The sequence below is a fragment of the Ceratotherium simum genome, chromosome 2, assembly GCF_057802395.1.
Source record: "Ceratotherium simum simum isolate JZ-2026a chromosome 2, ASM5780239v1, whole genome shotgun sequence".
NCBI classification, from domain to species: domain Eukaryota; kingdom Metazoa; phylum Chordata; class Mammalia; order Perissodactyla; family Rhinocerotidae; genus Ceratotherium; species Ceratotherium simum.
This window is the reverse complement of record NC_141901.1, coordinates 48,876,904-48,900,816: the sequence shown is the minus strand read 5'-3', so window position 1 is coordinate 48,900,816 and position 23,913 is coordinate 48,876,904. Positions and strand designations below refer to the sequence as shown.

Sequence of the window (23,913 nt, the reverse complement as noted above, 5' to 3'; positions counted from 1 at the left end):
TCCCTCACCTTTTTTGGTTTCGCCATTTGAGGGTTTTCTCCCCCATCAGTAGGGGATGCCCTCTCCCTACCTTGTGCCCAATAGCATCTGTTTTTGAGACTCCTACCCGGACTAAGAAGGCCCGGCACAGGGCAACTGATGGGTGCTGACAGCGAACCCACCACTTTGGCCTCCTTGGTGCTCTGGTTGAACTAAAGGTCAATAGGAACTCCACTAGTTATTGCCAGGCTAGCCTCTGCAGGGCGCCCAGAACGTGTTTGGCGTGGCCTTGCTATAGCAGACCTGGGAGGGGATAGGCCTGGACATGCAGGGCTGGCTGTGAACAGCTCTGACCTTGAGTAGTGTTTAATTCCCCTAAGCCTTTGTTCCCTCATCAGTGAGAGGGATAATGATGCCTCTCATAGAGCCACAGTGAGGATTAAATGGATTAAACAGTGTTTATGGGACGTGTGCTAGGCACTTGGTGAACACTGGTTTCTTCATCCCCATGGCTTTCTTTGCTGGTAGATGAGCAGGTCTCACTGAGTCTCTTACAAAGAACCATGCACCAAAGAGCCCTCTCCTTGACCTTGTAATGTTCAGCCAGATCTGGACACGGTGTGCACTGATGTCAGCCAGCTCCTTCCTTCCCATTGGAATGAGATCTGCATCACGTGGCATCTGGTGAGGGAGTCCCTTGAGCCTGCTGATCACTAGAAAAACAGGCTGAGATTGATGAGGTTAAAAATTGAGCTCAATTTTCAGCCGCTCAGCCTCTTTCCTCAAAAGTCGCTCGACAAACCGCATTCTGTGCTCTAAGGTGATCAGAACAATTCTAGAAACCCAAATTCCTTGAGTATCCCAAAATATCTTCCTAGACATGGGTGGCGTGAGAAGGCATGAGACAATTTCATTGAACCAGGCTGTCCCGTGGCTGTCCACATAAATGCTCCCAAATTTAAAAAGACAAGATTAATTTTAAAATCCTGCTGGTGCTACACAGAGGGTGCTGTTTACTCCTTTATGTAACTGTGGTTTGTGGCATCTCTGCACCACCTAATTTTATTTTATTTTTTTTGTTTATTGCAGTAACATTGGTTTACAACATTGTATAAATTTCAGGTGTACATCATTATACTTCTATTTCTGCATGGATTATATCATGTTCACCATCCAGATACTAATTACGGTCCATCACCACACACATGTGCCTAATTATCCCTTTTGCCCTCCTCCCTCCCCTGTTCCCCTCTGGTAACCACCAATCCAATCTCTGTTTCTATGTGTTTGTTGTTATTATCTACTACTTAATGAGTGAGATCATATGGTATTTGACCTTCTCCCCCTGACTTATTTCGCTTTGCATAATACCCTCAATGTCCATCCATGTTGTCACAAATGGCTGGATTTCATCGTTTCTTATGGCTGAGTAGTATTCCATTGTGTATATATACCACATCTTCTTTATCCATTCGTCCCTTGATGGGCACTTAGGTTGCTTCCAAGTCTCGGCTATTGCGAATAACGCTGCAATGAACACGGGTGTGTGTATCTTTACACATTGGTGTTTTCATGTTCTTTGGATAAATACCCAGCAGTGGAATAGCTGGATCGTATGGTAGTTCTATCCTTAATTTTTTGAGGACTCTCCATATTGTTTTCCATAGTGCACCACCTAATTTTAGAGTGGATTTCATTCCCGTGTATCTTGGCTGGGAAGCAGAAGGCTCGCTATAAGCTCAGTGATGGAGGCAGGGCAGGTGCTGGGATGGGGGGAACTGGCCTCGGAATGCTGACTCCTGGAACTCAGAGGTTTAGAAGCATGCGAGTGCGTGCGTGTGTGCGTGTGTGTGTCTCCCCTGGAGACCTGAAGTTGCCTCGTGGTTGGTGGCTGGACCATTCTTCACATCTGTTTTAGAACATGTTGAGCATTCTTGCTTGAGGTGAGTATAACATGGCTCTACTGTTATCTAGTAATCGCTCCATCCTCTCGCCTGCTCTAGATCACTCGAGGCGATTTTTTGCTCACAAAGGGAAGTTCTTTATCTGCATGAGAGTAGCAGGCCTTAGGGTAGAAATGGTAACATGAAGATTGGGAAATCTTTCCCTCACGTGCTGACCTTCACAGGGGGAGAGGGCTTTGTTGCAAGCTGGCAGGAGTGAGTTTTAATGAAGTGGACCCCAGAGGAAGGCCCAGGGCCCAGTAACAAAGCTGGTGAAGACAGGGAGTTGAAGGGGCCGGGAACCTCTGTCTGTGCCATGGTGGCAATGACCAAAGCCATCCTGGGTTCCCTGCAGTTGAACTCAGGGTGGCTATTCAGCGGGCACGCAAGGGTATGGGCGGCGTCCATCCAATTGGTCAGCACTGTGATATCCTCGTTGTTAAATATTTTTAATGTCACTCCCGTGTTGTGTCCAAATGACTCCCAAGTGGAGGCAGGCCTGGCCCAGCATTGGGTGATGTGGAAGGTCCTGGTTGCTAAGGCCAATAGAGGCAGTTTCAGTGAACTGTGTGGATAGAAGTCAAGGCCTCAAGTGTCTTAGCTCCAGAACTCAGGTGAATATGGGCTGTTCTCCCATGACTACAGACACGACCCCAGAGATCTTAGGAAAGGCACATCTTGTCCTGCCAGGATGCCAACTAGACTGAGGTTCCCAAAGAGCTGACTGAGGAGGAGCAGGCAACAGGGCCAGCAAAGGGGCTGCTAAGGGGCAGCCACAGCTGGTGTTTTAAGAGTTCAGCCAGCACCCCGAGAGGGCGAGGAAGAAAGTCAGCTGATGCTGGATTAGTGCTCAAACTGGGGCTTACCTCGGAATTTCTGGTGTCTGTTGTGACACGAACAGCCTTGGGCAAACAGTGAAGTGGACGGGCCCAGCATCTCATTCCTATGTGACCAGTGCCCCATTATCCCTAGGGCCACCCACCCCCAAGCCAGCCCTGCCCCCCACCAGTGGAAACCATCATCTCTCCTCCAAAGTGCCCCTTTCTCCTTGGGGTGACTGAGGAAACTTTCTAAAGGAAATGAATGACAATAACTTGATGTCTCCCACTCCTTCCCCCCTCCCTCCTCCCTCCGCAGCTCAATTCCCGCCTCCTTAAATGATTGCTTTTTTTTAAAATTTTTTTTATTTTTGGTGAGGAAGATTAGCCCTGAGCTAACACCTATTGCCAATCCTCCTCTTTTTACTGAGGAAGATTGGCCCTGAGCTAACATGTGTGCCCATCTTCCTCTCTTTTATATGTGAGACGCCTGCCACAGCATGGCTTGACAAGCCGTGCACAGGTCCACCCCACAAACCACCGGCTGCTGAAGCAGAGCACATGAACTTAACCACTATGCAACCGGGCCGGCCCCACGAATGCTACTTTATAAGAGGATTCTGGAAAAAACAATGCCCTAACCAAAGAAGTACAAACAATCCTGTAATGGAAAAATTTCCTGCCAGGTATCAAAACTTTTTTTTTTCTTTTGGCTGCAGAAGCCCAAAACTTTACCTATTAACCTCTGCCCTGTGTTTATTTGTCCAGATAATACTGGCAAGGTATGACACGGGAGCTTTGACCTACAGCTCCCACAATCATTTCTGGCTCCTGTCTGCTGGCTGTCTGTACTGTGTGTTTAGATCAGAGAAGGAAGCTAGGGGTGCAAGCTGTGTTTCCCCACCTTTGTTTCTCCTGTACTTCTCAGAGGATGGAACTGGAGTAGGGGACGGAGAGTGTGAGGTGAGTGCTCAGCGATTTTACTGCTGTGGCAGTAAGTGTGGGGTCTGGAGAGCGGGACCTCAGAGCCAGGAGGTCTGGCAGGCTTCTCTGCATGTCTACTGCTGTATTTTTTTGTGTTCTGGTTTCCAGGAAATACAAGAATCATTTCCTCCTTCTCTATTTTCAAAATTGTATTATATTAGCTCAGTACAAGATATAAATTTTAGAAATTCACAGAAAACCTTAAGAAATAAAGATATAACAGCACAGAGATTTAATAATAATAATAGTAAGAAAGCTGTAACAAATGATAGGCAAATCATCTGGATCTTGAAGGAGACAACTGACCTGTCACATTTCTGGAGGTCAGCCTTCCCTCCATTCCTCCATCTCCTTCTTTCACGAAGGGCCCCTCCAGCACCCCCAACCAGTGGCTGTGGCTGCAGCAGGGAAAGGCATGAAGGACCCGCTCACTCTACAGGGCCAGGGCTTATGGGGGCTTCTGTGTCCAATCCAATCTATTTGCCAGCTAAGAGTAGGATTTTTAATAGGATTGAGGGCAGAGACTTTTCCCAGGAACCGCTCCACGGATCTGTAGAATTTAAAAAACCAAAAGGACATTCAATCATGAGTCTTATTCTGGGCACCCCCCTACCCCCAGGACCTGCTCCTTGCTTGAGGCAAGGCTGTGCAGAGGGGTTCTCCTAACTGCATCCCCAGGTCTGAGGCACTCTACTGTCCACCCAGCCACATGCCTGGATGCCTGAGCCACCTGTGCCCAATGCCACAGGAGCCAAGGCTGGGAGGTGGGGAGGGTCCACATTCCAAGTTCTGTCTGTGATAGGAGAGCAGGCTGGGCTGGTCGGGCCTTGCAGAGACAGCTCCGCAGAGCACTGCACTGACATGAATGCTTCATTTCTGCAAAAATCTCACTGGTGTAGGCTCAATGCTCATGTGAGTGATCGGCATGAGACAAGTACACAAGCCCAGGTTTTCTCTTCTTAGGTACAATGCTGCCTAAGCACTGCGAGAAGCTTGTGGACCATGAGAGGGAGGGAGCCTGATTCGGAAAGTGGCCCTTGAAAATCCCAAATTTCTCTTTCCCTTTGTCTCTTCTCTTCTGTTTCCCCTCCCCTCCCCTCTCCTCCCTCTCCTCCCTCCCCTCCCCTCTCCTCCCACCCTCCCCTCTCCTCCCTCTCCTCCCTCCCCTCCCCTCTCCTCCCTCCCTTCCCCTCCTCTTTCGTCTCCTTCCCTCTCTCCCCACTACATCTCATTCTCTGCTTCTGATGACTGAACTAGCTTGACACATTTAAGAGCCCCCTCTTGGCCACTGACTTGCCCTTAGGAGCCATAATTCCAGCAAACAGACAGCTCCCTGGTCATGGCAAAGTCTAGTGAACTTGCTTACTGAGCTTGCTGTTCTCAACCACACCCCGCAGCCCCTTGTCCATGTCGCCTGGCCCCTAGCATCCCAGCGACAGCACTTCCGCAGCCTAACTGAGGAGGCCCAGCAGTGGAGAAGTTTGACAGCGGTTAGCAGTGAACTGAGGGCACCCTCATCCTCTGGCTTGCCTGCCCTATCTGGGTGTCTCCTTTATCTGTGGACTTCTTCTTCCTCTTCCCCTGCTCCACATCCTGCCCTTGGCAAACCTTTTTATTCTTCCCCTTTAGTCTACCAAAGAAGGGCAACAATCAAAAAACGGAAAAATATAGACGAAGTATTTGGGCATGGGGACTGTATTTATTGGGATTTATGGGTTGTAAAAAAATTGCTTCTCACTCTTCCATTCTGCTTTTCTTACCAATTTCAAAGATAAACTGAAGGTAGATATCTGGGTCCATGAACTACAAGATTCTAATTCTGAATATTTCATTTTCCTTTAAAAAGTACCATAATGATGATCCAGCTATTCCACTTCTGGATATTTATCCAAAGAACATGAAACATTAATTTGAAATGATATGTGCACCCCTATGTTCATTGCAGCATTATTCACAACAGCCAAGAAGTGGAAACAACCTAAGTGCCCATCAATGGATGAATGGATAAAGATGTAGTATATAAACACAATGGAATACTACTCAGCCATAAAAAAATGAAATCTTGCCTTTGTAACATGGATGGACCCTGAGGGTATTATGCTAAGTGAAAGAAATCAGACAGAGAAAGGCAAATACCGTATGGCTTTGCTCATATGTGGAAGATAAAAAAGAAAAACAATAACAAACACAGAGATATAGAGAACAGATTGGTCATTACCAGAGGGAAAGGGGGTGGGGGGACAATGAAAGGGGTTAATGGGGACATTTATTTGTATGGTGATGGATGGAAACTAGACTGTTGGTGGTGAACACAGTGTAGTGTATACAGAAGTCGAAATATAATGATTTACACCTAAGATTTATATAATGTTATAAACCAATGTTACATAAAAAAAGAATTCTCCCATTTCACTTCTCACCCCAATCCTCTTCCATTACACCCCTCCCCACTTATTTCCCAATCCTCACTGCTTCTCCCCAGAAGGACTCAGTGACATGAAGATTGCTACTTCGCGCCTAAGCCCAAGGCTCTCTCCAGCTGAGGCTTCTGGCTCTAACAGAACCCCAACATCCTATATCCCTATGAATTTGTCTCCAGTACACTGGTGGGTACCTTTTCTGAAGCTGTTCATCTTTGTCACTGATCTCATCCCTTTGCAGTAGTGAGTTCTACAGGTTCAGGTTCACAACCTGCTTCCCCTTATGGGTGCTAATTTAGTTTCTAGCAAACTTCTAGGAGAGCTTCCTATCATGAACAGATCAGGTAAACAAGTTGACTTTTTTTTTTCACATTCATGATTTAAGAGCGTGCCCGTCTCCCAGCTTTTGCCTTTCCAGGACAAAGAGCTCCAAGAGTTTTACTTGGTCCTCATGGTACAAATTCCCCAACTCTGATCATTTTGGGAGCTCTAGACCCTCTCTGGCCTGGTTGTGGTATCAGAACTGCATCTGTTACCCACAGGAAAACTTTCGGGCTTTATGCCACCAACCTTGCAAACTCTCATTCACTACCTTTAGACTGGACGCCGGGCATACTTTCTGCGGTGTAGCTCATCCACTCGCTCCAGGTACCAAGTGCCTGGGAAAAGGCTGTTTGTGTCACCAGGTGGTGAGAAATTCACTGTGGGATGAGGAGAAGAGGCAATACTCACAAAGAGCTCTATGGGGTTGGGGAAGAGAAAATGATAATAGAGATGCCTATGCTTCACACAAAGCTCTCCTGGCTGTATTGCAAGGGGCTCTGAGGTCATCTATAATACAGCCAATAGAGCACTGGACCAGCAGAAGAACCAGAAGATGCCATCTTGGATCTAGTACTTAAGGCTTGGCTATTAGAAATTTTGTTATAGAAGTGTGACATTTTCCTAGAGTAAATATGCCCTTCCTCCATTGAAATCTTCATTATGTCCTTTTGCCAATAGTACTTAGCTTGAAGCGTACCTCAGAGCTTCCTGTTTTCTAATAGATACTTCCTTCCTAACCCTGAGTTCTCTGACTCTGATTCATTGTAGTATTTCAGCATTTTGACCATTAATGTTCATCCCAGAGGTCCTATTTTTATTTTATTTATTTTTCTTCTTTGCTCTAACATGTCCCCTGTTCCAGATAAGATCAATGACTACTAGGTCTAGGTTTTCTGGAACATTCACAATTCCATATGTTCTGTCTCCTTTTCAAACCATCCTGCAAACCTTGTGTCCCAAGTTTTGCCTGAGAAAATATATTAACCATGGTTTTAAACCACCATTTGGTCTCTCCAGTCCTAACTTTAGCTTTTGTTTACTTTTCCTTTGTTGCTTTTTTAGGCAATATTTTATTTTTATGTTTGGTAGGGAAAGGGCGAAGTTGGGCAGAGATAGTAATATTTGTTGATAATTTATTCATGTACATTAATTTATTTAACCTGTTTGTCAATATTGCAAAGTTAATATGATTTTAGAAATGAGACAATTGAGAAAAGTTCAATAATTTTCCCAAAGATAAAGAGCTAGTGAGTGTCACAGGTCAGTTTAGAATTAGATATCTAGCTCCAAAGTCTAGGCTCTTTCAACTGTTACATAGATAGTATTTTCAAAAACCATACATCTGGCTTCCATGGGACTATATTGTCCAGTATCCTGTCTTGGGTGGTTAGCTACAGTCTATACTGGGAAGCCACATACTGCCTCCTGCCTCTTCTCAACTCTGCCTTCTGCTTCCCCACCCAGTTCTTGCCCCTTTGGACCTAACAGATTTTCTCCCAATTGTGTCTCATGGACGCCTTCACCCTGGTTCAGACTATATTCTAGACTTCTTATGAATCCCTGGCTCTCAGGTACTGGCATGGAATCTGAGAAAAATTGCCTTCTCCTCTTCTATTCCTTCTCTTTTTCTTACCCTTGTGGTAGAAGTGTTCTCTTTCGTCCATTATTTCTGTGAACTTCTCAGGAGACACACGCTTCCGAGAGGCGAGGCGTTTTGGCAGGTCTGATACACTGGATACCAGCTTCTCCAAGGGGGAACCTGGGAAGCAAAAGTGAGATTGATAAACCTGCTTCATGGTCATTATTACCACTACCAACCATGAGTCCAATGGCCAGCCAGGCTCTGTGGGAGCTCAGACCCTGGGGGAAAGTGCTCTGTGTGTGGTTTAGAACATCAAGAAATGATAAAGGTCAGCAAATGTGATGTTGCAAAACATACTGACAAACACAATCATTTAGTCATGGTATATCCCACAGAGTGCTTAGATGCCTGCCCTTGATTATAGCCTTCATAAAATAATCAACAAATATTACTGGATATTTCAAATCCATCAACTTCTCTTTAAGTCACAACCAACCACTCTTACCTCTTGCCTGGACTATTTGCTGGAACAACCTGACTGGTTTCTACCTTTGTTCCTCTTCAATCTAATCTCTAAGTAGTAGCTGGGGAAGTGCTTCAAATACCTAAATTAGACAAACTTACTCCGTCGCTTAAATCTCTTCAGGGATTTCCTTTGCTCTTAATCACAATTCTATTAAGATGGGAGGTACTGGTGAGGCAGAATTTCTTTTACCAGATGAATCCTGCCAGAAGTTTCTGATAGAAAGACAAGACTCACCTGGAGAAGCATCCTGGGATGCTCGAAATGAAAAAAAACTTGCTGCCAAGCCAGAGCCATAAGAGAAGGCACCAATCCTGGAGCCAGCCAAGTCTTGGGCAGAGTGCCTGTAGGGAAAGAAACCAAAACCCAAAAAACACATCAGCATTATATTCTGTGCTTCAAATAAACCAACAACCTATCAGCCCAATTTCATCAACCTCTTGCAACTAGAAAGGGGCTCTGGGCACTCTACACAGGGAGAGACTTTTGGGAGCCGCTGGGGCTAGGCCCAGAGGAGGAAAACTTGCCAAGAGGAGAGCAGCTAAAATCCAAGTTACAGAAGACACAGCGAGCACAACAGAATTTCTGGGTGTAAAAGGAACTTCTCTCCACCCGTGAGGACAAGATGAATTCAGTGAACTCTGAAGGCATCTCCAAGAGGAGGTCAGACCACTGGACTTAACTTCAAGGCTCTCATGTTGACTGGTAATGCTTCAGCAGTGGTAACTTTTATCACAGCCTCATTAGTAATAACTTGAGCAAGTTCGCTCATATATATATATACACACATATATATTTTCCTATGTTATATACTCGTACTATAGTACAAGTATTTCCCTATAAAGCACACAAAATAGAATATCAATAGAAATAATAACCAACATTTGAGCACCTGCTGAATATTACTGTTTTAATTGCTTTAGACATTTAACACTCATCAAAACCCTAGAAAGCAGGTATTGTTATTGTACATATTTTATAGATGGAGAAAGTGAGGCACATAGAGATTAAGTATTTTTCCAAGGTCAAAGCTAATAAGTGGTAAAGAGATTTGAACCCAGGTTATGGGCTCTAAAGCTAGACTCTCTTAACCACCATGCTTTACTAAGCACAGCGATTTTACATGGATGAGATAAAAATATGCATAAACGTTCTACTATTTTCTTGCTGCATCCAAATAGATCTGTATATCCCCTAACATCAATACATGCACTTCACTTTAGAGACTACTGTTCAATACTGATGGTAAATCTGCCTATACATGCACCTTTGAAACAGTTTCTTTCATTTTCTTCCCTTCCTCCCTTCCTTCCTTCCTCCCTTCCTCCCTTCCTTCCTGCTTCCTTCCTTCCTTCCTTCCTTTCTGCCTGCCTGCCTTCCTTCCTTCTTTAAAAAATTCTGAACCAGAAGAGGAACCACACTTGGTTGACCCCTCAGACGATGGGACAGGGGGTAGGAGGTGGTGCCAGACGCAGTACTCACTGGGACAGAAGTGAGGCCAGGCACCCATACAGAGATGAGGTGTACGTATTCCCATTGTGCGTGGAGAGGTAAAGCGAGGCCTTGGTTTTCTTGTTGAACATGTCCAGGGAGGCCTTTTGAAGTGCTTTATCCATGTCCTTGTTGGTATAGGTGTCTTCCAGCTTTAGCCCCCTGTGAGGCAGCCAGAGGAATAGGCAGGTGAGAGGCCACAGGAGAAGAGGGAGGCAGCAAAGGGAAAAGTAACTGCTTCAAAGAGAAGACTTTGGGGCACAGGTTTTTACTATAGAATATTTGGAAATACAGAAAAGCACAAAGAAAAAATGTCACTAACAGTCCTACCATTCAGAGAGAGCACTTAGGTCATACTTTTCTTGTGGAATCCACCCCTACCTTCACACCATTTACTGGAAAATAAAAGCATGCTGTACATTCTGTCTAGTATGCTTCCTTAACTAATTTTTCTCTATGACATTAAGTCATCTTCTATATCATTTTTAAAGGCTGCAGAGTGGGCCACGATAAGATATACCCTACTTTAACCAATCTCCCCATTCCTGTCTTCATTACTACAGTGAATAGCTACATGTTCTTTTAAACATGTGCAATTACTGAGTCAAAAGGTATGCACATGTTTAAGGCTTCTGCTTCATGTTTTCCTATTAATCCCCAAAACCCTTGTTTCAATTTACACATCCATTGTTGCCCATTTTCAGACAGCCTCGTTGATTCTGGGTATTCAGATTGTAAAAAGGCTATATAAAGAAAATGGTAACTTATTTAAATTTGTTACTAACAAGCATGCATATTTAAAAATATGATGATGTGCATTTCTACTTTGAGGAAATTTCTTGTCCATATCCTTTGTTCAGTTTTCTACTTAGAGTGTTTATCTTATTATTGATGAGACTTTCATCTATTAAAGACATTAAGCTATTATCTCTGGTATGTGTTATAATTTTTGTTTTCATGGGGCAAATCTTATAAGCAGTGTTTGTGCTAATTTTGATGTTTTAGTTAGTGGCAGGGTTAGTAGTAGTAGTAGTTAGTAATAGGAGCAGGTGTTGGTGGAATACTCCAAAACTTGAAATGAACAGATACCAAGAGGAAAGAGCAAGATTCCTCTCCCAGTGGAAACTCTTTGTATTGAAGATTCTTTTCTAAATGTCTTGGAGTCGTGCATCAATAAACAGCATTCATTCTGCTTTATGGACATCTAAGGGGGTGAGCTGACTATCTCCATTTCACAGATGGGGGAAATTGAGGCAACAAGCAAGACATCAATTAAGCCAATGGCAAGTGAGAATGAGAGTGGACACTGCCCAAGTTGCCGTCCTGTACTGTGACTACTTGCTTCTAGGTGTTTCTGTCTAGGTGTTTCTGTTTCAGTATAGACTGTGAGATCCTCTAGGCAGGGATCATGGAGTCACATTCATTTTTGTGTCCCTAGAGTTTAGTATGACATCTGACACATAGCTTATGTTCATAAAATGTTTATTGACTGAATGATTTCGCCACACTCTCTTTCCCCTTTTTCTCATTCTCTGAAGCTTCTTATAGTCACTTGATCTAGAGGTGCTGGCAAACTTTCTGTGCTCCCTGAGACAAAAGGCAGAGGGCCCTGTGTAGACAATAATCCATTAGCCCATGTAAGGACTTGATGTCATTTCTGCTGCATTGGAGGAGTGTCCTTTTTTCCCCACAGGAGTGGCTGGTGGTCCAGACTCAAGGCATGAGGAAGCCTCTAGACTCCCCATGAAGAGGACTCACCTGAAGGCCTCCAGCCCCTTATAGAGGCTGGTCTGTGTGTCGCTGCTGGCTGACAGGAAGTCATTGAACATCAGGCGAGCCAGGGATTTCTGGGCCATCTTGCAGAAGGGTGTGTGAAAGATCATAAACTGTAAATCATCAAGGGTGAAAGGTCGATCGATGCCAGCTGGAAGGGGAAGTGTGAAAGCAAAGATGTGGCATGATGGATGAGCCACTTAGACCTATTGTCCAAGATCTAACTGTGCAGAGGGACTCTTGGCCTCCCAGAGAACTAGCACCTACCTCCAGCAAACACACATAAGGTTTGTTCATTAATTTTATAAGCACTTACTAAGCACTCTACTTATAAAGAAAGGAAAGAAATAAACATTTTCTTCCTATCTACTATTGCCAACCTCTGTGACAGATACTTGCTCCAAGTCAACTTTGTGTTATATTATTTTCTCTATTTTCCAGAGGAGGAAACAGAGTCTCCCAAATATGAAGATAAGTCCAAGGTCACCCAGCTTGAAAATGGCTGGTTCTGGATTTAGGTTCTGATGTCTCTGACTCTATGCTCCAGACTGTCTCTCTCACTCCAAAGAGGATGGCAATGCACTTTCTGCCCTTAGAGAGTTTACAATTTAATGTTGTGACCCAAAGCAGCATCCATCAAATTCCGTGTGAAAATAAGGAGTAAAATTAGAATGCCACAAGAATTCAGAGGAGGGGAGAGTAATTAGCCAATAGCAGTTTGACAGTGGACAGGCAGAGGCAGAGAGGTCCAAGTTGCCTCCCTACCCATAGGAGCAGCCGTGGCAGCCAGCATCCTACCCAATGCATGGAAAGGGGCAAGAAGTGGCTTCTTATGCCACCTCTAATGTATCCGTGCTCTGACACTTCAGCACATGCCTTTTCCCATACTGAAACCTGCCTTTTGCAGATGCCCATCTGAGCACGGTTAAGCAGGTAAGAACCCTTTTTATTTTTTTAAAGTAGATTTATACGTATTTTTTAAATAGCATTTACTTGTTTCTTTTCTGATTATGAAAGTAGTACATATTTTTTTAGCATAAAAATTCAAAAACTAAGGGTGAAAGTAAAATCATCTTGTAATACTACCATCCAGAGAAAAATCACTGATAATGTGTATTTTATTAGTGCCTTTGTATTCTGAAAATGTAGGTGAGATTTTTCAAGATCAACCAGATCTTAAAAGGTGGCAGATTACAACGCAACAGTCAAAATCACTCCTGACTCCGACAGAAACAAATCCCAGCCCCAGTAGGATGTGACTCCTCTGCCTCACCACAGTACCTCCCCAGGTGGATGACACCCACTGGTTTCATACTGATGGCTTTGGCCCTGAATTGTTTACTTTCTTTCATTTAGCTCAAGTTAGAGGCAATTTCATACTTGAATTTGGATGATTTCCAAATAGACTTTAGCATAGACCCAGGGAAGGGTGTAAGAAGAAGGGGACAGGAAAAAATTCTCTTGAGATCATTTTCAGAGGAGAGAAGAGATTAAGCTTTTAGGACAAACTCTTGGCCCCATGTAAACAGAGCCCCCACTTTCAGCCCTCTGAGCCCCTACCTTGCTTCCACTGGTTCTGGATTTTTTGACGGTATGTTGTGTAACATCTGTCCAAGGCCTGTAAGTAGCACTGAATGGAGAGCTTCCCATCCACAATTGGGTACTCTGAGGTCGCATCTGGTTTGTAGAAGTCGTATACATTCTCCATGTGGGTTCCCCTAAGCCCTAGCAAGGCACACAGAGGGATTCAGGGACTGCACGGTGCAGGCTACATCCAGCAAAGAAGATGGGACAGCCATGTACAAACAGCTTTATGTCTCATGCCCAAGCTCAAGCCCACTCAACATCCCTCACGTGCTCAAAGGGAATTGAATAGATTGTTGCTCTTGTATAAATGAGATTTGTAGTTCCCTTTTCATACTTATATGGGCTTAACAAAACCTGGAATAGGAGCCAAAAGTCTCAAAGGACAGCCTTTCACTTTATACCAAATCATCTTCTTTCATCTTCAATTGCCAGTTTAGCTCCCTAAATGTCCTCGTCAGCAGCATCAACACCATTCATTCCATGCATCATCATCCTACTGTGTGATGGTGCAGAAGAGAAAACCTCGCTGATCCCTCTCTTGCCTTCCTCCCTACCCCCTGCTCCCTAGTCCAGCCTTTTGAAGGCAAGTGATATCATCCCCAAATCCATACTTCTGCCTTGAGTAGTGGGTGTGCCAATTTGGGATTAGGAGCTATGCATTTGGCTATGCCATGCACAGTTTCTTGGTACCGTGTATCCATAGTTTACTACAAACCTCTCTCCAGGGCTAGAGGGGCCTCGGGCCCAACCAGCATTGCCACGGCTCCGGCCCCACCTGTGGGGCGAGCATTACCACTGGGATAGACTGCGATGTCTCCACAAACCACCAATGCGTAGCGACCTGTAATGAGAGACGAGAAATAATGATCATCACTACCAAATCTCGAGTAGGCTACATGCCTCCTGTGTGCCAGGCACAATTTTAAGTACTGGAGATAGACCAATGAACAAAAACAAAAGTCCTTGCCATATGGAGCTCATGTTCTAATAAACTCATTATCACGCATTTGAAATGCAAAGCCAAAACTCAGCGTCCTGTTACTCTAGCTGTAAAATGCTCATTTATTCACAATTTCTTTTCTGAGTTCAATGAAAAATTTATGAATTTGGAGACAATTTGGGTTTGTGCCCATCACCTTATAGCACTCCGTGATCCTAAAATTCCTTCCAATCATAGAAGGCCAAGGGATAGGGAGGAAAAGCAATACTAGCTAGACATTTGAAATACTAGCTAGACACTAGTTATCCTCAAACAATCCTTAAAATAATCCAATGAGGTAAGTAATATCCACATTTACGGATGAAGACCCCGCCTTCCAGAGAGATTAAGTAGATTGTCTAAGGTCACCCATGTAGTGAATAAGGAATTTGATATTCAAACCCAGTTCTTTGCACGACTTGGTACTACTTTCATTGTTAAAAGAGTTACTGTTGAGTAACCACATTTAATGTAGATGATCCATAGTAACTACCTCTATAATAGTCAGACTACCATTCGTTGTGTGATTGTTGTCTTGACTATTATTTTTTCCACCTTCATCTGTTAGTACTGCCCCTAAAGCTTGAGTTTGTGGGCGAGATATGGTAGTAATTTTAGTATTCTACCTGTGAGGAAACCCCAGGATTTATCTCAGCACTGTGTTGGGAGCCATATTTCTATATAATTTAATCCTCATGATAAGTCTGTATATCAGATACAGTTATCTCCTTTTTATAGACAAAGAAACTGAGGCCCAAAGAACTTAAGTCTCTTGCCCAAAGCCACACAGCTAATAGATGTGGATTCAGAGTCAGGATTCCAACCTAAATTCATTAAAAGCCAAGAAAATTCTTTTAAGAATTATAACAACTCCAACTCAAATCTCAACAAAAAAGTATTGTTTTTTCCCCAATTATATATATATATATATATATATATATATATATATATATATATATATATATATATGAAACTATAGAAGCATATTTAGAAGCCATTAAGGAAAAGAATAGTCATGAATAGAGATGAGGAATAATTTGTACCATGTTTGACAATACTGAATAGATAAGTGTATGCTTGCAGGTACGTAAAAAAATTCTGGAAGAATACACAGAAATTGTTAGTGTTAAATTCTGGGAAGTTGTAATGGAGTCTCAAAAGGGAACTTTTTCTTCACTTTACACCCTTTTGTTTATGTGTATACAGATATATTTAACTGTAAGTTTCAATTACTTTTATAAAAAGAAAAAGACAAGAAAAAATGAGGTCTTCCGGGCAATCTGAGGCGGTATCACTCTTTCCTTCCCTGATACCCTGCTGTCTCTCTGGAGTGGTTCAGAACTTCCTGGTGAGTCCCAGAACCACTCCCTCCCATCTGATGGTCCCTAGGTGGATGGTTGGTCAAGTCAGAAGCAGAGATCTCATCTACACTGGCCTTGTCTAGTCTGGGCAGTTGCCATCAGGCTTAAGCTTAAATGTTTTATTACAAACTAACAATTCACAACTCAATAGTTTCTTTACAAATTTTTTCCCCACCAAGACATTATATTAAAGAAAGATGCATTTGCAGCCCTTTCCTGTGAAATACCCAGCCACTTAGCAGAATCTACTCATTTGATATGACATGCTTGAAACTGATGATGTTCCCAAATATAGGCTCTGATTTTTGGTTAAAGGCTGGTAAATGTCCTTTGCCCTTCATTTCTACTCTCCAACTGAGTGCTTGATTGGACATGTTGGTAGTGGTGGTAGTTGGGGCTGCTGGAGAAATAATAGTGTAAGTGCCAAGCAGGAGAAGCACTGTAAGAACAAATTTGGTGATGTAGAGACTGGAACATTCCAAATCAATGGTGAGGCTATGCAGAGCAGTTGAAAAAACACTGAATGGGCGTATGGAATTGCACTGTCTTGCTGTGTCAACAGAGATAAACCAGTAAACTCTTCCTGGCGGCCTCTTTTAAAATAAAGAATATTGGATTAGATAATCTCTAAGGTCCCTGCCAACATTAAGACTTCATCATTAATTTTATAATTAATGTTCATTATGGTTTCTAAGGTTTTAAATTCTAGTTTCCGACTTAGTAGATATAGAGTGCCTTGACTGTCTGGATATTGTTCTTTCACATCTCCGTGGATGTCTAACTCAATCCTTTCATCAGTCCACAAGGCAGGCAGGCAGGTGAATAAGAACTCTGAGGCTCAAAAAGGTTAAGGGATGGGGCCGGCCCCATGGCTTAGCAGTTAAGTGCGCGCGCTCCGCTACTGGCGGCCTGGGTTCGGATCCCAGGCGTGCATCGATGTACCGCTTGTCCGGCCATGCTGAGGTGGCGTCCCACATACAGCAACTAGAAGGACGTGAAACTATGTCATACAACTATCTACTGGGGCCTTGGGGAGAAAAAGGGAAAAAAAGGAGGAGGATTGGCAATAGATGTTAGCTCAGGGCTGATCTTCCTCACACACACACAAAAAAAAAGGTTAAGGGACTTGTCAACAATTATTGACAGAGCTATGTTTCTAACTTTCAACTTTTACTGTTTCCCTTGGACCCTGTCTTGCTATCACAACAGAGGTTCTTCCTCTAATATAGCACTGAGGGAAAATGTATGTAAAATACAGGGTAATGTTAATATGTTAAGCAAAAAGCAATTTCCTAGGAACTAGGCAAGAGAGAAAGAGTAGAAATATTCTATGTAATAGTTTATCCTGTGATCCTCTGGGTATGTTTCTACCAGTGTGTTTTCCCCTTAACACCTAAACTTGTTTAAATCTTTCAACATCACCGATCTCTTTCTCTCAAAGACTTAGGAGAAGCTTAAGAGATATAGGTACAGTGAAATGCGAAATATATTGGATTTGGTTTGGTGTCTTACCCCTGCCACACACTATGTGTAAGATATCAGATCCTGCATTTTCTCATTTATAAATCAGGTATAGTACTCGCTTCCAAGGCTGTTGTAAAGACTAAATGAATGGCTAAGTGAATATGCTACCCAATTAACTGTATAAGGCTATACAAGTCTAAGTGGTTATTATCATTGTGGTTGTTGGATGATAGCAGCTGTATAAATAAGTTGTCCTTCCCTCCCTGGATAAAACCACCTGGGGAACAGAGAAGCAAAACTGAGGATTCAGCCTCCAACCCCAGCTCCTTTCTTACAAAGGGCCTCTGACAGCACATACCATCCCAGGAGCTGGACTCCATCCAGTTGGCAGCATTGAAGAGGGAGGCAGTGCCACCATAGCAGGCATTGGTGGTATCTATGCCCTCAATGTCAGTGTTGCCGGAATCCTGGAAGAGCTCCATGAGCACTGTTTTGACAGCCTTCGACTTGTCGATGATGGTCTCAGTGCCCACTTCCAGCCGGCCCACAGAGTCCCATGAGAGCTGTGTGCGCTCCATCAGCTGCTGCACCACCGTCAGGCACAGGGAGTTGATGTCCTCCTGGACTGAGCAGAAGCCCATATGGGTTTGGCCCAAGCCCACTGTGTACCTCCCTGCTTCCACATTGTTATACTTCTCCAGATCTGTTTGGTCCACATATTGGGCTGGGAAATAGACCTCCAGGGCAAGGATTCCCACATCCTTTGGCCAAGTACCTGTTTTGGCCAGGGGGACAGCAGGGACTGTAGAAAACCTGTAGTGGAGATAACAAGCAAAATCCCACTAATGGTCTCCAGCCAGTTTCCTCAAAAGACAATACAGAAATCATTTTATTCATTTTTTACATATTTTGAAGCTATATTATCAGATGAATACAAATTTAGGATTATTATATCTTTCTGTTGAATTGACCCTTTTCTCCTCATTAAATGTCCCTCTTTATCTTTGTGATAATCTTGCCATAAAGTCGACTTTTCCTGATGGTAGTAATTTTGCCCTAGCTTTTTGATTACTGTTTGCATGGTATATCCTTTTCTGTTCTTTTATACTTTTAACCATTTAGGGTCTTTATATTTAACATATATCTCTTCTAAATAGCATTTAGTTGGATCTTGTTAAAATTTTTAAAAAGTCTTGCAATATTGGTGTTTTAACTGGAGTAATTAGCCCAGTTAAATGTATTAAAATTACTAATATAGTTGGGATTAAGTCTACCTTCTCACTATTTGTTTCTGTTTGCCTCATATATCCTTTGCTTCTTTATTTCTCCTTACCTGTATTCTTTTGGGTTAAGCAAATATTTATTATTTCATTTTATTTCCTCTTTTCCTTTTAGTAGTGACTCTAGAGATTGCACTATGCATTCTTTGCTTATTGTAATCTAACTTAAATTAATACTTCTACTACTTTTGGAACAATGTAAAAACCTTCCCTTAGTTAACTTCATTTATCCTCTCCATCCGTTTGAGCTATTATGTCAGATAGTTTACTTCTACATATTACAAACCCCGTAGGACATAATTTTTAAAATTTCATTCATTTTTAAAGTGCACCTCTCATTATCCCTCTTTCTCCTTCTTCTTTTTGCTACACGAGAACATACCTACCATTTTTCTACTTTTTAAGGAAATTTTCTGCTTGATTCCATCCTCTCTGCTTTTTCTGATTGGGCCTCCCAATATTTACTGAGTATACTCAACACAGTGCTGGATTCCAGGCACACAGTAGTGAATAAGACACACGCTTTGTGACCACAAAGAGGGCACAGTCTAATGGAGCAGGCTGACATTTTTACCGATAAATACACAGTGCAACAAGCAAAGGCTGTGAGAATAGAGAGGACAGAGAGAGCGATTCTAAATGTGGGCAGAGAGAAAATGGGGAAAGGGTCAGTAGAAGAGGGAAGAGATAATCCGTTTCTTTCGTGGACCCACCCACCTATCTTCAACCCTGACTCCTAATACCCTGGTAAAAATCTGGAGTTTCTCCTTCCAGCTACAAGTACAGAGCTCACCAAGTCCACCTCCCATCTGTTCACACATGAAAGTATCTGAAATCTCGTTACTTTAGTGATATTCTTCATTTTGAAGAATGAAAAGGTGAAATCAAGGCACACATTGGTGAAGTGATATGTTTAGACTACCTTTATAGTTTGTCACATGTTAGAAGAATTCTGTGTTTTTGCTATCTGGGATGCCAATGTTACGCATTGGACTTACACTCATGAGTGCCACCAGGTTCCTTTGACTTGTATCTGGCTACAGATTCCCCATCATGGAAGAGTGACAGGATGTCTCCACAGGCTTATAAATTTAGCTCTGTGCCACAGGAATAATAACTCAGATTGAACGTGTCTATCAGTCATCCTCAGGATTCTGGGCTTCTGGTAACCCTAGTTTTCCCATCAGGAAGGTCACTTTGAAGGACTACTGTGAGGCAAAAATGGATTATATGATCACAAGATAGTGAGGCAAAGTGACAAATGTTCATCCATATCTGATGAAAGAGGTTTGGAATTTAGTTATCTGCCCTATTTATTTGGTGTCTCCCCACCCCCCAAATAATTGGAGTTTGTACTCTCAAATATTTATGGAGGAGCTTCCCCAGGACCTAGGAGCTAATAGTCATCCAATGCTTGGTCCTGTGCTTGGCTGGCTTATCCCTCAGCCTCATTCTCACTCTGCCTTCTCTGAGCTCACTCCCTCCCTCTCTTCCCAGTTAGAAATCTAAGGTTGCAGGGAGAGGTTCCAAGATTCAGCCACTTGGTAACTTTTGTAACCGTCTTTGTAGGGAGCTATTTCTGGAAATGGATTCCAGAGCCTTGAGGAAAAGTTAACATGTGGAGGCTTCCAGAAACATCAAGCCACTGGAGTTAAGAGTATCCTTCTAATCTTGTACTTTCTCTAAAGAATAATCACTTTATTTAATGTAAAATTGGTTTTGTTCTGGTGTTTCTTGGTTCAAGGACCAGCATCAAACTTTTATTTCTTTACTCCACCTCGACTCCTTCCCTTGTGTTTCAAAATTAGTTATTACATGCAGGCACTGTGCTAGCAAGAGGCTGCGGGGGTGAAGAGGGTGGGCAAAGAAAAGAGGAGGTCAAGATTCTTGAGGACCTCCTCAAACAGTGGGAAGAATGAGATAAGCACGTATATACACACATACACAACCCAACTGAGAGTCAGAATGTGATAAGGGCTACAAGAGGGATTTGGGCACAATCCCACAGGAGTTCAAAGGAAGCAGAGATTGGCTGTGGGTGGGAGGCTCAGGAAAGACTTCATGGGAGAGGCTACATTTGAGATCAATCTTGATGGATGAATGGAGCTTCTGCTGATGAAGAATTGGAGGGCGTTTGAGGGGCAGCGGCCATGGCAGGGAGTGATTGAACAGGTAAGGATACCTGGAGCGGAGAGTGAAGGAGAGCAGAGAGACAACACATGAGAAAAGCAGGTGGGGACCATGAAGTGGAGGACACGATTTTTCCTTAATTTTAAAGGCAGTAAAGAGGATGCTGAGATGGGAGCAGTTCTTAGGTTGGATTTAGAGCTGATGCAGGTTGGATTAGAGGGGAAAGACACATGGAGAAAAGGAGACCCATAAAGAGGATTCTTAATACTCATTCAGGCCACAGAAAATGGGATTAGCTGTGAGTACACCTGAAAGGGAAATATGAAATATGATTCCAAGTGCTCGAACTTGGAGGAGAGGCAGCTTGGTGAGGACTGAGGTTTGTCTCTTGGCGGGCAGCCAATTATTGCTTATTGACACAAGCAAACCCACATCAATCCTTTCCTCACAAATACAAAAACAGGTTAAATTCTGAGCTGGGACATTTGACTAGTATACGGGGGGTGGGGGAGTATGTGGACAGTGGTGGAGAGTCATGAAGAAAATAAGAAGGCTAAGGAGCACTACTTCCTACCCCACACATCCATACAGCCAGGTTCCTTGGGTACCAGGTAAGAGAAGACACTAGATCAAAGTCATTGTTGTAAGTATTCATGGAATGCAGTGTAGAAATGAGAGGAAAGAAAGGGCTAGTTCTAAGGCGCTGTGGATGGTTTAGGGATCCTGAGGTGCTAGCTGTGGCTGTGTTACCATCAATGCTGGGAGACGGCAAGCGCTTGGGCCAGACTGGAGGAGTGTTTACAAAGAAAAAGAGTGCAAGTGTGCTTCTGTGCAAAAGCACATTGCGCACACACACAAACACACCACACACACACACTCTTATCTTTACATCTCATTTCCCCTTTCATGAAATCAGAGGGCTGAGAAACATGCTTTTTATCCTCAGTCCATCTTGAATTTCACTGCAGTGACTTGAAGCAGCTGGTTATACTAACACTGCAGTTGGCACAGAATCCTGAAGGTATTGGCTGGGGCTGGGGGTAAAGATAGGAACAGTGGTGGAGAGGAGAACTCCGTGGGCCCTGGTGCTGATATTTCTACTGCTTTGTGCAGCTGGGGGAGTGAGAGATGTCGTTTACAAATAGCAGGTGTGAGAGGTTTGGCATCCTGGAATTCTGCAGCTGAGAGGGGCTGTCTGTTTAAGAGATGAGATAATCGAGACTCTGAGGCCCTCGCCTATCTTTTACTGGTTCCATGACGCTTCTCAAAGACTGACCCGTACAGTTGCTGAGAGCAGTGTAACTTACCTTTGGTGGGCTGTTGGGAGAAGGCGAGCAGGCATGAGGGAAGCTTCCTGCGTCACTCTTTTCGCTTGCAAGACCCGCTTCACTGGAGTCAACAGCCGTTGCATTTTCAGAGGAGCAAGCAGAAATCCAGAAATTCACAGTCTTTGGGAGAGATGCCCAGTGGTGCCCAGTCAGGCTTTATATAGCCCTGAGACTCCTGCCTCGGAAGCCCCACCCCTGCTTATCAAGGCTCAGTTGGCTTCTAAAACTGGTCCAAAGGTCTCGTTCAGAACATGAGCGAGTCAAAGAAAAACGTCATCTCTCCAACGTGTACATAGCTGCCCTGCTCCTGCGGATGTGTGGGAATCGATGGCTCTGACTCCTCCTTTCTCTGGCTCTTGTGGCAGCCTTATTTATGCCCAGCCACCTCAGGAGGCTATGATGTTGCTTGTTGTAACACACCCTGAGGTAACCCCACCTGGCTTGTCTGGGATCCCGGCTCCTCATCTGAGTTATTCTCCTTGGTGGTCCAGGAGTTCGTTGGTGGATTTTGTTGCTGTTATTTTAATATGTTAGCAAAATAAGAAAAATCTTTCAAAACCAAAAGGAATGAATCTTTTATTAGTAGCCCTTTAGTGGTTGGGAGTGGGTATTGGCAAGAGGGCAGAGGGCTGGGTATTAGAGAGGACATAGAGCCTGTTATATTTCTCCTGTCTCTGTTGTTACCCTTTATGTGTATAGCTCCACCCAGTTTCCAAGAGGAATATGCAGTATGTGCTACAGTAGAAGTACAGGAGCCCCAAAGCATTGACTGTCATTTGAAGCTCAAGCTCTCCTGAGGAGGAAAGGTCTACTTTACAGACGAGGCCAGTGATATGCAGACAGGAGGTAGGACTTTCCTAAAGACCTACAGCTAGTACGTGGCGGGTTGGGGACTCAACCGTAGCTGTTGACTCCAGATTCTGGTCTTTCCACTTTGCTCTTCTACTTCTCAATAAAAATGTTCCTGCCTTCTGATTTTCCAATGAATTTCTGCCTCCATCCTTTTCTTCTGGCATCAATCTTCCTTTATCTTTTATGAGAGTCATATATTCATTCATTAGTTCATTCAGTTAACCCTCCTGTCTAATGTGATTCTGGAGGGTGAGAAGAGAAGAACCATAGTGGTTTCTGCTTTAGGGGAGACAGGGGCGACTTAATTTTCCTGAAGACAGAGAGCTTCTAGGTGTCCCTAGAAGTCCAAGTCTCTTACATCTTCCATCATCTTTAGATTCTTTCCTCAATACATCTTGATGCTTACTACTCTAACCCAATCTTCCACCTCGCTCTGTCACCCCATTCCCTTTCACTGAGCCTTTTGCAAAGTTCTGTCAGAAATTTAAATTCTTCACTTTCAATCTCTTCTTTGAAAATGTCCTTTGCTTCTTGCTGTATTTCAAACTGCAGCTCTCAAATGGTGGTTGTGCTCTTTGCCTCCCCTGCGATATGCACCCCCAGCCAACAATACCCAGTGTACTACAGTGCTCAGAATAAGGCAAATGTCCTATTTGCCCTTGATACTTTATTTTGCATTGATACAAAAATGCTTCTGAATTTTTCCTCTCCCTCCTCTTAAAAACCCCACTCTTTTCAAGCACATGACATCAGTCTGGGCCACCCAGTGCCCTTTGTTCTTTCAGTCAACTAACAATCTTGCTCCACTCCCTTCATTCATGAAGATATAAGCACATAGATCATGCTTTCTTCTCCACTATCAATCATCTCAACATTCTTGGAGATGTCAATCTCCACATAGACAATTCATCCACCTTGGCCTCTCACTTAAATTCTCTTTTCCGTGATCTGGTCCTCCACATGACTTCAGCCTCCCATTCCACATTCATACTCTTGACTTTGTCATTACAGTATCTATACTACCTCTAAAATTTTAATTTCATGAAGCCCATTTTTTAACAATCTCTATCTTTCCAGCTCACTTTTAAAGTACCC

General features: G+C 43.4%; 1 protein-coding gene across 1 annotated transcript; it reads right to left on the bottom strand.

Moving 5' to 3' along the window:
* Positions 1–3,890: 3,890 nt before the first annotated feature.
* HMGCS2 (3-hydroxy-3-methylglutaryl-CoA synthase 2) lies at positions 3,891–23,481 on the bottom strand. Its single transcript, XM_004420594.3, has 10 exons — positions 21,946–23,481; positions 17,587–18,041; positions 14,140–14,265; positions 13,398–13,562; positions 11,823–11,988; positions 10,056–10,226; positions 8,811–8,917; positions 8,102–8,227; positions 6,737–6,845; positions 3,891–4,274 (listed from the first exon to the last, which is right to left on the bottom strand). The coding sequence occupies exons 1-9, from the start codon at positions 22,047–22,049 to the stop codon at positions 6,739–6,741; spliced, it is 1,527 nt and encodes a 508-aa protein (XP_004420651.1). The 5' UTR covers positions 22,050–23,481; the 3' UTR covers positions 3,891–4,274; positions 6,737–6,738.
* Between the last annotated feature and the right edge of the window lie 432 nt (positions 23,482–23,913).

Bases quoted from the DNA above. Each gene is read 5' to 3' on its own strand.
- HMGCS2 (XM_004420594.3), bottom strand. From the start codon at position 22,049: ATGCAACGGCTGTTGACTCCAGTGAAGCGGGTCTTGCAAGCGAAAAGA. The intron at 11,989-13,397 runs GTAGGGGCTCAG...TTCCCCTTCCAG, and splicing joins CCAGAACCAGTGGAAGCAAG to CTGGCATCGATCGACCTTTC. The intron at 8,918-10,055 runs GTGAGTACTGCG...CTTTCCCTACAG, and splicing joins CTGGCCTCACTTCTGTCCCA to GCACTCTGCCCAAGACTTGG.